The sequence below is a fragment of the Crocodylus porosus genome, unplaced genomic scaffold (genome assembly GCF_001723895.1).
Source record: "Crocodylus porosus isolate Cpor-Errol unplaced genomic scaffold, CroPor_comp1, whole genome shotgun sequence".
NCBI lineage: Eukaryota > Metazoa > Chordata > Crocodylia > Crocodylidae > Crocodylus > Crocodylus porosus.
In genome coordinates this window covers 5,544,311-5,557,857 of record NW_017728927.1, presented here as the reverse complement: position 1 = coordinate 5,557,857, position 13,547 = coordinate 5,544,311, and the positions used below count along the sequence as shown (strand labels likewise).

Genomic DNA, 13,547 nt, shown 5'->3' with positions numbered 1-13,547 from the left:
GGCGGCTGGGCGGCTCCGCGGGAAAGCGGCGCACGCGCTCTGGGGAGCGCCCGGCCCGGGCGTGGCGTGCTGCCACATGTTGCTCCTTCCCACGCGGGTTTGACCGCAGGCAGGAGAGCCCCCCGCTCTCGCCCCGGAGAACAGCGGGGCGGCCCAGACTCGCGACACGGCCACGTCGCGCCTGCTTGAAGCAGTGCCCTAGGCGTGAAAGACGGTCCCCGCTGGTGGCTGGCGGTGGCTTGCCGCGGTAGGGCCGGCAGGCTCGGACTGAAGAGGATCCCAGCGCTCCCTCCTGCAGGGCCCGGCCCGTCCCCCCGTGTTCACGTGCACGGTCACCGGGCAAGTACCATTTACCAGTCAGGAAACTAGGAAATCACTGCACCAAGCTACAAGACCAAACTTTAAAAAAATAAAGTTTAATGGGTTACTACATTTAGGTCACCCCCTGAAAATGCTTTTAACAGCGATGTGGTCACACTCGGCACACAAGCAGGCAGACCTGGCCCACCATGGTTAACCATATACCGGCAGCTTCCAGAAGATACCAAACAAGGAAAACAAGACAAAACAGAAGACAGCTAGCAGATCACCCCCCCCAAATGACTCACATTGAAACAAATCGTTTGGGGAGAAGCAAACAGAGGATGCTGAGGATCCAATGAGGAAACCCTATCCGCTCAGTTCACTCAGTGCATATTTGCTCAGTGGAAACCCCCCCCTTAGCTTTAAGAAGCCCCTGTCCTACCCTCTTTTTGTCCCCCTGCTGTGGCTGGTGAATAGCTGTAGACACACACGCTGCCATTATTCTGTCCAGCCAGCAGGTAGGAGTCCATGGCTGACCACCTCACCAACGTCCAAGGCCCGCCAGACTCCGGTGGACGCAAGGTAGTGCAGTCCCCTAGAAGCAAGTCCCACACTGCAATGGTTCCAGATGTTAGGACAGCTGCTGCGGAGGCATCCTTCACTTCGCCCTCCAGGTACCTAGAACCATGCACAGAACAGTGAGGACTCTGCAGCGCTGTTCACATGAAGTGCCACAGTGTGAGATACCATGCTATTATTCCACATTCACTGTGTGTAAAACAAATGCAAAGCTTCCACATGAAAAAGCATCTTGTGGGTAACAAAAGCAACGAAGAATTTAAGCCAGCTGTAGGAAGTGGCAGTGTCATGCGGATTGTGTTCTTCACTGCATGCGAGCGAGAGAGGTAAGAGACAGCCCCGTGGTGTCACTCGCCTAGAAATGCAGAAGCTGCTTAGCATTACGATGTCGTCTCAAGCTGCAAAGCACTTATTATGCATGTAAGGAAGGTTGCATGATTTGAGCACAACTGCCTCAGTCTCCACAGTGAATACAGCAGGTCATCTGTCTACCAGCTACAACCTACTAAAACGTGCTCATCCCTCGAAAGAAGTTCCCAAAATGTTTTTAAAGCCCTTCCAGTGTCAATTTGCCTGTGCTTTTGCGGGGGCATTGCCTGTGGGACTAACTTCTGAATCCAGTGACCTGACCTCTCATCCCACAAACATTTTTGTGACTAAAAGCCATTCCCTGGTCACAAACAGGGCTCGCTCACAAAGAAGTCCCTGACGCAGCAGGACACAGGGAGCTCAGAGGTTAGCTCACAGACTTGTGCAGGAAGCAGGCAGGAAGCGGGCAACACCCTCCCTGCGTTCTGCTGGACATACAGAGGCTGTCCGTGATTTATGGCAACCTCATTAGTGTCAGACAGTGGCAGGTGGGCCCTTGCAGATTGCCCGCTCTGTCAGCTGGGCCACAGACAGCTTTTATCCTAGATCAATGCTAGCTCTCTACTTCCAGGAAGAAAAAAAGGGAGTAAGTGCAGCTCCTTTGCATGATTCCTGAGGTACTTGCCTGCCAGTGTGTCCAGGGGGGAGAGAGAGAAACATGACACCAGCGCTCCTGGCCGTCTTGGGATTGAATGCGATCACCCGGAATGCAGGGTTTCCGCACGACTTGCTCTCTTTGGCATGAGGGTGACTTAAAACAACAAACAGGAGGCCCTGGTTTACAAAGGAAAAATACCCCGTTAGAGGGAATGATAGAAGAAGAAAAATTGTAACACCTTCTCCTGTAACCAGGCACCTGTGGCAACTATGTGCTGTGACCGCTTGCCCCTCTAGATATTTTTCAAATTAAATTAAAACAGAGGAGCTGACAGGAGACCAACTGGGTAGGACTTCTGTGGCATAGTGAGACTGCAGCACTGGAACAAGCGTCCAAAGAAGCAGGGACTCTGCAGCCTGTCAGCGGCTCCGCAGTGATTGTCCACATGCCTACTCTTAAGCAAAGCCCATCCACGGCACCCTGGGCCTCAGTGAAAGAAGAATAAGCTCCAAGTTAGCTTCCATTTATCCCAGGGGAAGAATATACACATGGATTACATCTGAAATGAGCTTGCTGGGTCTTAGCCTATTAGGTATTTACATGTAACAAAAATAATGACTACATGGAGGTGACTGGGAGCTCCTGCTCAAGCCACAGCAAACCAGGAATCAGATTCTGTGCCCTGGAAGAGAGATTTTGAAGTAGCCCCTGTTGAGTCTGTCTCAAGCCACCACTATTAGCCTCAAACATGCGTGAACACTACTTTTACACAGGCTGAAGTTAAGCGCTCAAGAATCCAAAGAACACACATGGGTGAAGGGTCTCACATCACAGTACAGATGCAACTGAACGAGAATATCATGCTTCTATGCTCCACTCTGTAATCGTCTTGTGAAAGTACCGAAGATGAGGTTTAGGTTAGCAGAGGATGCAGCCTGGGGCTGCTTCTGGTAAAATAGTGCTGATTAGTTTGGGTGATCATAAGTTTCTCTTTCGAGGCATGAATGGGAGTCTAACTCCGCATATGTGCAGCAGGATTTTCTTTTACATACGTACGGAGTCAGAATAGGCCCGATGGCAGACTGAAGCTGGATAGGAATAACCAACGTGCATCTTTTTCAGGAGCTGACCAGTTTTCAAGTTCCTGCAGACCAAAGAAACATAATTGGACTGTTTTATGTTATGCAAATTGTCTGTATTCTTTTGACAGCTGCAGTGCCGGTGTGTGAAATGCTGTCCAAATAGAGAGGGGAAGGCATGGTCCTTGCTCCAGAGAGAGACTGTGCTAAAAAAATTGTGGACAAAGGCTGAGGATGGAAGCTGTGCTGTCGTCATCCTACTGCTCATTTGCTGTGTTTTCATCTGGATTTATAGAAACAAAGCAGAAATTCTGCCCTGGGCTCCAGGCCTCACTGCAATTAACGTTTCAACAGATCAGAAGCAAACTCTGCTCTATGCCCATGTGACTAGATCCCATAGCTAAGGACTAGGTGCCCCTTGCCCCCACAATAGATCACCTCACTAGCAACATTCCTACTCTAAAGTCCTGGTGACAGAAGCAAGTACTTACCAAACAACAACACTGTTCACTGTTGTAGTGCCAATCAAAGCATCTCTAATACCTTCTACCTCAGCAAAAGCCAGAACCGTCTCTTTTGGGGCCATCAAAGTCTTCCTGTTGTTATTTCTGGACAACACGTGTGGATAAACAGAAGATGTTGTGGAAAACAGGCTGTCACATTACTTACTATGCAAGAGAACAAGGAAATGGTTCACATGCTGCAACACCCCAGAAAGAACAGCAAACTCCCCGCATGCAGCCTCTGAAGTCATCACTGCCGCTGAGAACAAACTGCCAGCCTTCTTACCTTCCTGTCTCCAAGAAGGAGATTATCTCCACTTGCTGCTCTTGAAAGGTCCTGCTGCTGCTGACCAGCCTCCTGTCTTTTAGCCCAAGAACAGCTTTTATGTTTCCAGTTTTTACTACTGATTGCTTTAGGGAGCCGTCTTCAGAAGAACAAAGCAAGACCCTAAACCAAATCAGAACAGAAGGCTGCATAGTGAAGGAGAAAGGAAACAGAACCCAAACATGGCTTTCAGTATCATCCAGAAATGATTATGCTTTTATCAGAGGAAATAAGGAGTAAAAGAATCCTTGTAGGGTAATTAAGTTTCTGCTTCTGCTAAGCATTTCCCATTGTTAAGAGTGTTTTTTAAAACAGTACTTGGAACTGACAGATTAGCAAGAGATAACTTCAGCCTCTGTGCAAAAGAGTCAATTAGCAGAGTGTTCTTTGATGTCAAACTGGAGAAATTGGGAGGTTAGAAGTGTTCAGTACAGAATAAAAGCCACATGCCCAGGATGACTCACCTTAGTTCTCCAATCTCCAAGTCCCCCAAGGCTGCACATACCAGATTATGGACATCTGGCAAAGGAACAAGTTGTATGACTGGAATCTATGAAGGCAAAGACAGGTAATTAATTTCAACCACAGTATAATTTTTAGTTAGATTTTCTATATTATCTAAAGACAATTGGACTACATTTTTTCAACCCCTTAAAGAACAGTTAAATTAAGCAGAAAATCTACCACCATCAGTTCTTCCCCTAAAAGACATCAAACAAAACAAGTAAGTTGAAGGAAGAGCAGGCTCTTGATGCAAGAAGTCAGGCTGCCGGGCAATTAACACTCAACATCTGCACAACTGCAAGAAACTAACATTTCATATGGAATTGAATTACCTGTCCCCCCCCAAAATCAGGCTATTTCTTTAACTGGTGCAAATTTTTTTCCTTAGTTGGCTTTGATGGAGCTACACCAATGTATGCCACCTAAGGAATCTCTCCGAGTCTGCACTTATTTGCTTCTTGGGAAGTAGTCCAACATGATCAGACAATTGCCCCAAACCGCAGAAATAAAGTCTCCGTCTTGTACCTCTGTGAGGTGCCAGGTGCACGTATTTCTCCACTGGTCAGAAGACAGAGGTTTCCACAACGAAACGGAGGTCTCGCAAGCAGTCACAATGCACAGTTCTAGGCAGCCAGTCTCTTCCCACCATACTGTGCTCACGTCCACGGCACAAGAGCCAGAGGGATCCTATCCAAAACAAAAGTGCTGAAGTTATTCCAGCAGCCACAGCTACTCACCCTGCAGATCCACCCTCCCACCCCAGTAAGGGCTGTCCTGCAATGAGGGGTTGGAGCTGGGAGTTGGTGCTCCAGAGCATTACCTCTATGCCCTGGCTTCAACTGCTATTGAAGGCAACAAGGAAAATGAATATGGTGGGCTTCATCCTGGGAATAGAGGGCATCTACCCATCCACATCACATCCCCTGCCACTGTACATGAGGTGGGACCACAAGCTGGAACACAATCAACACCAGCTCGGAGGTAGCGTGGCAGAGCTGCATGATAAATCTGGCCTGGCCCCTGTGTGTCAAGCACTGCTATTCCCCTCACTTTTGCAAGCAGGAGAGGGCAGTCACAGATAACCCTGAGGGCTTGGGCTCTGGGTAGGAGTTTGATGTTATACAAGACAATGGCAATTCTTTCCTTCCCTGTAAAGAAACTTTCAGGTCTGACTCTTGTTTTTGGCTGGCTGTGCAAACCCAGAGTTTGTTTCTTGGATAAAACCCTGCAACTTGATCCAGAACTCGAGGTGGCCCCACCCCTGCAAGTTTGTTTGGAGTTCAGTGGCCTTTCCCACAGCCATTGCTCCCTGCCCACAAACTGTTCTCTATCTTCTGCAAGACAAAAGATGAGGAAGACTACAAGGAGACACTGCTGTGGAGGGAGAGCAGATGGATCAGCTGTACCAACCACCTCAACTGTCGTCTTCCTCGGTTGTGGCACACAAATGCATCCAACTCAGGCTCAACTCCAAGCAGGTGCAAATGTCCACGTGCGTAATTCACAGCTCCCTAGCCCTTACCTCTGACCCATGTCAGAGATGGGGACAGGATGACAATGAAGTACTGCAGGCAGTCACTATCCACAACACAGGGGAAGGCAGTATTAAAACAGGAGGCCATTTTGGCTGACAGGGTAACAAGGACCAGGCTCATTGTTATTGCAGTCACATGTGTTTAGATGTGTGTCTATCTGATTTTTTTTTTATTAGGAGGGGATGTGTTGGATTCTGGCCAAAGCTGTTAGCTGCTTTTTTATGAGACGCAAAGAAGGAACAGACTGATTAAGGGGCAGAGTTCAATTTTTTCCAACAGGCCTTTTTTGTTTCACAGTGTTTGCATTCATTTTATTATACTTGTATTTAGACTTCAGATGCATGCGACTTAGGGCCTCTGTAAATACATAACTTTTTATTAAGACGCAGCTATCTGTAGAAGCGACTGAGTAAAATACCTCCACCTTTAACTTTGAGACCAGCCGCAAGCTTCCTTCTCTCAGGCTGCCGCTGCATGCCATAGCCATGTGATCCAGCATCATTTTGTTCTGTACAAACAGAAAATAAGTAATTCCTATAAAAACAACAACTTGAAATAATGCTCAGCACATGGAGAAGTAGGAATCTGTTCTGCATCTGTCTGCTGGACAGCAGCTTTAAAAGCATTCCTTGGCATATTGTGGAAAACAAGAGAGCCCCTAGAGAACATCTGTGCTGCTTCTCCAACTGACTCATCTCAAACCAAACCTCCAAATCTTTTATGACCACCCCATCTCCTGGTATGCCTGTCGCTGTAGCACCCATGCAGAATAGACGCATTCTGTAGATCACCACTCAAGACACAGGGACTTCATTTTTCTCTGCTCAGCCTTTGCCTATACCCATCTTGTATCTTAATTCTTTTGATCGCTATTGCCATCCTTACCAGTTCCCAGCTGGAAGCCTTCCCTAAGGTAGATCAGCTGTAAAAAAAATCTTCTGTGCACTCACATATTTCAGATTTACCTTCCATACCTGACCCAGCATTCCCTGCCCCACCTCTTAGCAGGAAGGCAGTGCTTTCACCTGTTCAGCAGCAGCGCTGCAGCATTCCTTGCACACGCTCCCTGACAGCTGATGCTCCTCAAGAAGGACATCTTCATCAGGCCTGCACTCAGGGTGTCCTTTGTTTTCCAAAAAGCTCTCTGCCTTGCCACTCTGTGCTTCATCTCTTCCAGCAGATCCTGTTCCACAACCACCAGAATGCAGAATTCTGGAGTCACTGCACTCGGTACCCTCCAAAACATGACCCCCTGGCTCTTCGGCAGTGTCAGTTTTCATTTGCACAAATGGTGCAGAAAATGAGTCGGGTAAAGCCCCACTGTGTCCCAGCGAGAGGAGAGCAGGGGTTGCACCCAGGGAAGGGAACGCAGGCATGGGAACCTGCGACTCGAGCTGACTGGGTGCACCAGCTGAAACAGCACTTAGGGGGATGAGCAGCACCTCACTTAAAGAAAGCCCCTGCTGGGGCAGCTGGCCTTCACAGTGAGGCAGCTTGGGTGACACAGTTTTTGGAGGAGAAATCAAAGTGTGTTCGAGACTTTGGCCTTCTGCATTCATTTGCTGAAGCTGTGTCCCCCCTGAAGCCTCATCGCCTCCAGATGGTACAGGAACAAAGGGCTCCAAGTCTGCTGCAGAGGACTGTAGTTTTGCATCTTTGAGGAGTCCAAACTCCTCATCTGGTAAGTGGAAGTCTCTGATTTCCAGCACCGAGGGCAGCCACTTGGGACTGAGCATCTTGTTCCAAAAGTGAAAGGGGGGCTCCAGGACACCAGGCTCCACAAGATGGCCAAGAGGAGCCGGACCCTCTAAATCCCGCTGCTGACTGTTCCTTCTCTTACCTGGGAACAGGATAAGAGACAGCAGGAAGAGAGCATCACCTCCTGCAAAAGCTCCACCCTATCCTCTCACTTATTATAGGAAAATAATGCCCCAATTCATGTTAGAGCAGCAGTGAAGATCATTGGAAGCAGCATGTTTTTGGGCACGTAACGCACTTCCCAGGCAGTTCAAGTCACTCTGCTTTCAGGCTGCAGCTTGATACCACAGAGGCTGTGAGACTTGACTACATGCCCAGCTGACTTGTTCGGTTAAAAATGCTTCCCCTCCCAACAACTGCTGTTTCTAGAGCACTTTTGGAAACTTGTATTCTGTAATTCCTTAGAGGGGGGGAATGTGCTAATCTTTATCTGCACCAAGCACTCTTGTTAGCACACAAGCATTGCTGATGCCTAGATACTCCAGCAATTGGTGTCCAAAAAAACAGGACAGACATCTGTGCACCTCCCTCACCTGCATGCATGCATCATGTGGACTCATGCAGACCTCACCACAGATTTTTACAACACAGGCCTGCGTGTTTTCCTCATAGTTCCTGATCTGTTTCACAACAGTGGACAGCTGAGGCCATGCACAGCAGAAGCAGCTCAAGGACATAAAAGGTCCTGGAAAGGAGGAACATCTTGCCTTCCTTTTTGTGGATATAAATATGGAAAACAAGGCAGCACGCGTCTCTGGAAGGATCTGCCACACGCACACATGTTGGAATCACATCACCCGTGCTGTTAACAAGACAATGGGACACCAAAAGCCCCAAAGGTTAAATTCAAGACTCAACAAAATAAGGCTGGGTGGGAACGAGACCCAAGGGGTCAGAAGTAGGAGCACTGGGCCCATACGATCACTCTCCCTGCCTAGCACTGGTGTTCTGGTTGCAAGGAGTTTTTGATTTCTCTAAGCTACGATTCAGTCACGTACCTTTTGATGCTCGTCCCACCTTCCGCTTCAGAGATGAGCCTGGGGGCTGCTGCGGAGGTATAGATTCTTTATCTGCTGGAAGCTTCTGGGCACTGCAGTCTTTCTGCACACGCCGAGTCCTAGCCTGTTCTGCAGCTTGTCCAGCAGCCTGATGCATGTTGACTTTGGCTTCTAGGCCCCCTATTAAGCTGGTGAAAGTTTCATCCCCCTGGTTTAGGAAATGACTTCCTTGGCAGGGACTCTGAACATGTTCTGTGCAAACCTTATGGCATGTGTCAAATGCTCTGCTTCCACCAGGAGGAAGATCAGCTGCAGTTGGCCACATAACGTGAGCCATTTCTGCCTCTTCTGTCCCGCCAACTGCAGAGACAGGCACTCCCGCCTTGCCTGTCTGCAGCTTCTCAGCATCCCCCTCGCAATCTTCCTTCTCACTTTGAGAATCATTTGACAAGCGAGAATGGACTTCCTTTCGTGTCATGGGGCACAAGCTCTTGGGAGGTTCTAGTGACACATTCCCTGCAGGTTTGCAGGCAGGGCCATCTCTGCCCCTTCCTCTCCTTTGGAGCCTTCCCTTACCTTGTTTGGGGGCAATGACGCTGTCCTGAGAAGTAGGCCCAGTGGAGGTACCACTCTCATCTGAGAGAGGGAGAGATTTCTGGGAGGAACTTTCTGAACTTACAGTATCAACTTCTCTGCCTACAGCTGGGACCAGAGCACCCCCCAACTGCACATCACTTCTAGCTGTCTCTTGAGGGGGAAACGGCTGATCTGAATTTGTTTTGATCTGTTTACATTTGCTTCTCACACCGTTCCTGCTCCTGCCCCTGCCCCTGCCCAGCTGGCTGATAATTACAGCTTCCAGGTCTACCTTCCTCTGGCAGTTAGACATACGCCGAGTTGTCCTAACATAGTACTCCACAGGGAAGAGGAGTCCTTCCACCACTGTACAGGAACTCAGCGCACTTTCTGCTTCAGGAATCACTGCTTTTTCAAGGAGAGAAGATTCTGCCTCAGGATGAGCCTCTTGATTCTCCAAGGATTTTTGAACAGCTTTACCCTGAAGAGAGTCCATAGCGAGAAAGCTCTTAGTGTCAACCTGGCTGCTTTCTTTACGGCTTCTGCTCTCAATCACAGGGCTCTTTCTGCTGTCTAGCAAGGGTTTATTTTCTGAAGTTAAATGCAAAATTCTACAGACTTCTCCCTGATCCACATCTGCACTCTCATTTTCAATTTGGTTTTCTATATGTACATGTTCTTTTCCTGCATCGTCAGTGTTTTCACATGAAACAAGCATGTCATTCTCTGAACACTGGGTTGTTGGTTTACAGAGGTCCTCTGCACATAGAGACATCATCTGCTGGGTGTTGTCATCATCCATCGATGCACACAGAAGTTGCCTGGCTGCTTCGAGACAGCCATTTTTGGGGGGCATTTTCTGCAAGTCTCCTTTTAATAGTGGATCTTGAGGAGTTAAACTGTTTCCTTTGTGCCTCACAGCAGTTGACCTGGGGGAATTTAGAGGGCTCTTCTCTGTGTCTGAGATATTTCTTCTCTTAAATACTGGTGACACTGTCCTAGCGGTTCGATTTTCCAATAACTCACTAGCCACAATTTCTAGCCCATCACAAACTGATTTCTTCTCTTCTGACACGAAAGTCGTCTCCCTCTGTTTCATTTCAGTTCTATGCAATTGGTTTTGGTCTCTCTCAGGACTAGGTCTACCAGGGCCAGAAAGGACATCTTGTTGGCTACCATTTGTACCTTCTTCCCAAGGACTTTCCTGCAAGCTAATTTCATTATTGAAGCATTCAGGTTCCAGTTTAAATGATACAGACAGTTTCTTCTTGGTGCGCAGGTCAGAACAACTATTAGTCTGTAGCCAACGTGTTTCATATTTATCGGGAGGCATCTTATTCAGAGATCCTGTTGAAAAAAATGCAACTTGTGAATAGCATTCTGGGAGCAGAATCTCCTTGTGACTTAAGGCAACACACAAAAAACAAAAACTTTTTTAGCAAAAGTGGAAAATTAAGGACTCCTGGAGAAATTATTCCCTAAGCATTTTATATTTTAGGCAAAGAAAGCAGGCACACAAAAACATTATGTTCTGTTTCCTAACAGCACACCAAAAATATACATACATATTTAATAAGAAAATGATGCTCTACAAGCTAGGTAGTACAGGCAGTCCTCGACTTGCAACATTTCAAGTTACCTTTCGCACTTGCAATGTTCATAAATTGACACCCTGTTTTGACTTTCTGACATCAGTTTTGACTTTACAACACTTGATCTGATGCGACACCACACCAGTGAACAAGTTTGCTGCGTCACCCATCTCCCTGGAGAACATCTGTCCAAACTTCCTTGGACACCTTCTTTAAGAAAGCAGACAATGCTCCAGAAGAACCTGCAGCCATGACTCCTGAGAAGACTCCAGCCAAAAACCCTTCAAAAAGTCCAACCAAGAGCCCTTCAAAAAATCCAGCACAGTCACCTCGAAGTCCTTCCAAATCAATACGACTGCTATTTACAATATAACTCATTAATGTAGCTATATTACTCATCTGTAATTGATTGAGTACAAAATTTTGGGGTATTTTTGGTGAAAATAGGGCATTGGGCCTTGGTTCAGGAACCAACTCCCCATTTATAATATTGTTTCTTATGAGAAAATTGGTTCCGAATTATGATGTTTCAATTTAAGACACGGTTTTCAGGAACCAGCTGTGTCGTAAGTCCGAGGACTGCCTGTATGGTATATTAATCAGCTCTGGAGTCCTCACTTCCCTCTGCAAGGGATGGACATTCATAGCTTCATCCTTGTCACCGTTAGACCTGCAAACGTTGGCATAACTGTCCGTCTATACTTGAGAAAGCCCCAACAGAGGAACGCCAGGGTGCTACTATCCTGACCAAAACAGATCCGGAATGGGATAGGATAGCATGAGGCCAGGATAATGTTGGACACTATTTAGCAGCTCCACGTGTTGTGTGTGAAGTGGGCAGACAGGGCAGCACATAAACATCACTGATGCCAAGATGAACGTGGGCCAGCAGTGTGGGGACGCGGTCAGGAAGGCCAACCGCACCTTGGCATGCATCCACAGATGCATCTTGAGCAGGTCCAAAGAGGTGATCCTCCGCCTCTATGCAGCACCGGTCAGGCCGCAGCTGGAGTATTGTGTCCAGTTCTGGGCGCCACACTTCAAGAGGGATGTGGACAGCATGGAGAGGGTCCAGAGGAGGCCACTTGTATGATCAGGGGACAGCAGGGCAGGCCCTATGAGGGCAGGCTGCGGGACCTGAACTTGTTCAGCCTCCACAAGAGAAGGCTGAGGGGGGATCTTGTGGCCTATTATAAACTAGTCAGGGGGGACCAGCAGGCATTGGGGGAGTCCCTGTTCCCCCGAGCACTGCCAGGAGTGACCAGGAATAACGGTCACAAGCTGGCAGAGGGTAGGTTTAGGTTAGATATCAGGAGGCGCGACTTCACGGTCAGGGCGGCTAGGGTCTGGAACCAGCTTCCAAGAGAAGTGGTGCAGGCTCCTACCCTGGGGGTGTTTAAGAGGAGGTTAGATGAACATCTTGCTGGGGTCATTTGACCCCAGTACTCTTTCCTGCCATGGCAGGGGGTCGGACTAGATGATCTCCTCAGGTCCTTTCCGACCCTAGAAACTATGAAACAGCAAGGGACAGCTCAGATCAGAAGTGAAGAGTTGGCAGAGCTGCCAGGGTCCTCAGGGCCATGCACGGCACGGGAGGGTGAAGGGGCACAGACAGATCGGCCTGCAGTGTGGACCAGTGGGAAAAGCTACAGCACCAGGATTCAGGAGGAACAGGAGGTCTCTACAAGACCAAGCTGTTAAAACACATCTTAAGTTGCCTTTTAACTCTGTACCTGTGAAGTCCTTCTCTGTCTCCTCTTGTCTGAGCAGCCTGTTTTGTTCCGCGACCGTCTCCTGCACATGCGTTTGAACCGTCTCAGCTCTCTGCGCGCGCTGTGGGAACACAACCGAGCGCATGTCTTTATTTCCTGCGCCATTGTTTCCGGTAAAAGAGAAATGCTTCCGCGCAGTTGGAAATGTGTCCTCCCCCAGTCTCAGCTGCACGCGTTCACCGGGCACCAAACCTACCGTTCGGGAGCGTGGCGGCCCATCAAGTGTCGTCGTAGAACGAGACAATGGGATCAACCTACCTGCAGCCTGGTCAGCGTTTTGCTGTACTCTCGTTTCAGCAAGGCTAATTTCTTCTTCAGCTAGAAAAACAAAGACAACAGACCGCACGTGTTAACAGGATGCTGACCGTCCTAGGCAATGTACCGCAGTGCCGCACTTTAACTTTGGAGAATTCATAAAAAGCAGGAAATGTCAGTTCTACAGACCAACGCCTCATTCTCAGCAGTTTCCCCCACCAGAGACAGAATGGTTTACAAGCAGCGTTTTGCCAGTCACGCCAGCAGACCGACGGATGCGGCAGTGGCGTGTAAACGCCAGTTCCCGTCCTTACAGCCCTGCAGCGAATGGCGCCTGCCAGCCCCGGGGCAAGGCAAGGGGCAGGGGCAGGCGGGCGCTCGCATCTCTGCCCAAACCAGCCGCACCGAGACGCAGGCGACCGCGGTCGAAAAGCGGTGTGACGCTCCGCGACATCCTCGTGGGATGCGCGATGGGACAAGGGTTTCGGGGCCGGGAACCAAGATTTAGGGGCCGAGGAGGCCCCAGAGCTGTGCCTTGGCCGCACGGGCCGCAGCTCCCGCCTCTCCCGGCAGCCTCAGGGGCGCTCAGAGAAACCTCCGGCCGGTCGGCCAGCCGACCGACCGACATCGCCCCCGCCCGCCAGCTGCGGCCGGCGAGGGTAGCCCCCGGCCCGCCCCCCCGCACCTGCTCCTTCTCGAGGCCGCTGAACCCGGCGGGGCCCGCCGCCTCCATGGTCGCTCGCGCCGAGCGGCCCGCTGAGGCAGCCCGCCTGCTGGTTGGCTGGCCCGCGCCACGAGCAG

The 13,547-nt window shown here is 49.3% G+C and overlaps 1 protein-coding gene across 3 annotated transcripts; it reads right to left on the bottom strand.

The window, feature by feature from the left end:
• Positions 1–395: 395 nt before the first annotated feature.
• Positions 396–13,523, bottom strand: PALB2 (partner and localizer of BRCA2). Of its 3 annotated transcripts, XM_019541820.1 has the most exons (13): positions 13,432–13,523; positions 12,750–12,809; positions 12,453–12,552; positions 8,552–10,474; positions 6,821–7,635; positions 6,220–6,303; positions 4,786–4,947; positions 4,221–4,306; positions 3,718–3,879; positions 3,420–3,536; positions 2,906–2,993; positions 1,877–2,025; positions 396–981 (listed from the first exon to the last, which is right to left on the bottom strand). In XM_019541820.1, exons 1-13 carry the CDS (start codon positions 13,477–13,479, stop codon positions 726–728), a joined length of 4,050 nt encoding a protein of 1,349 aa, XP_019397365.1. In that variant the 5' UTR covers positions 13,480–13,523; the 3' UTR covers positions 396–725. The 3 variants fall into 3 exon arrangements, with proteins under 3 accessions (XP_019397365.1, XP_019397366.1, XP_019397367.1); XM_019541821.1 differs by lacking the exons at positions 396–981; positions 2,906–2,993 and having other exon boundaries at positions 1,904–2,025; XM_019541822.1 differs by lacking the exons at positions 396–981; positions 1,877–2,025; positions 2,906–2,993 and having other exon boundaries at positions 3,445–3,596.
• Positions 13,524–13,547: the final 24 nt, after the last annotated feature.

What these genes read in the sequence shown, in the direction of transcription:
- PALB2 (XM_019541820.1), bottom strand. Translation starts at nt 13,479, where the DNA reads ATGGAGGCGGCGGGCCCCGCCGGGTTCAGCGGCCTCGAGAAGGAGCAG. An exon ending in TTGGAGATTGGAGAACTAAG is followed by an intron (nt 3,880 to 4,220) that starts GTGAGTCATCCT and finishes GATTTGGTTTAG; the next exon opens with GGTCTTGCTTTGTTCTTCTG. An exon ending in TCCTTCTTGGAGACAGGAAG is followed by an intron (nt 3,537 to 3,717) that starts GTAAGAAGGCTG and finishes CGTGTTGTCCAG; the next exon opens with AAATAACAACAGGAAGACTT.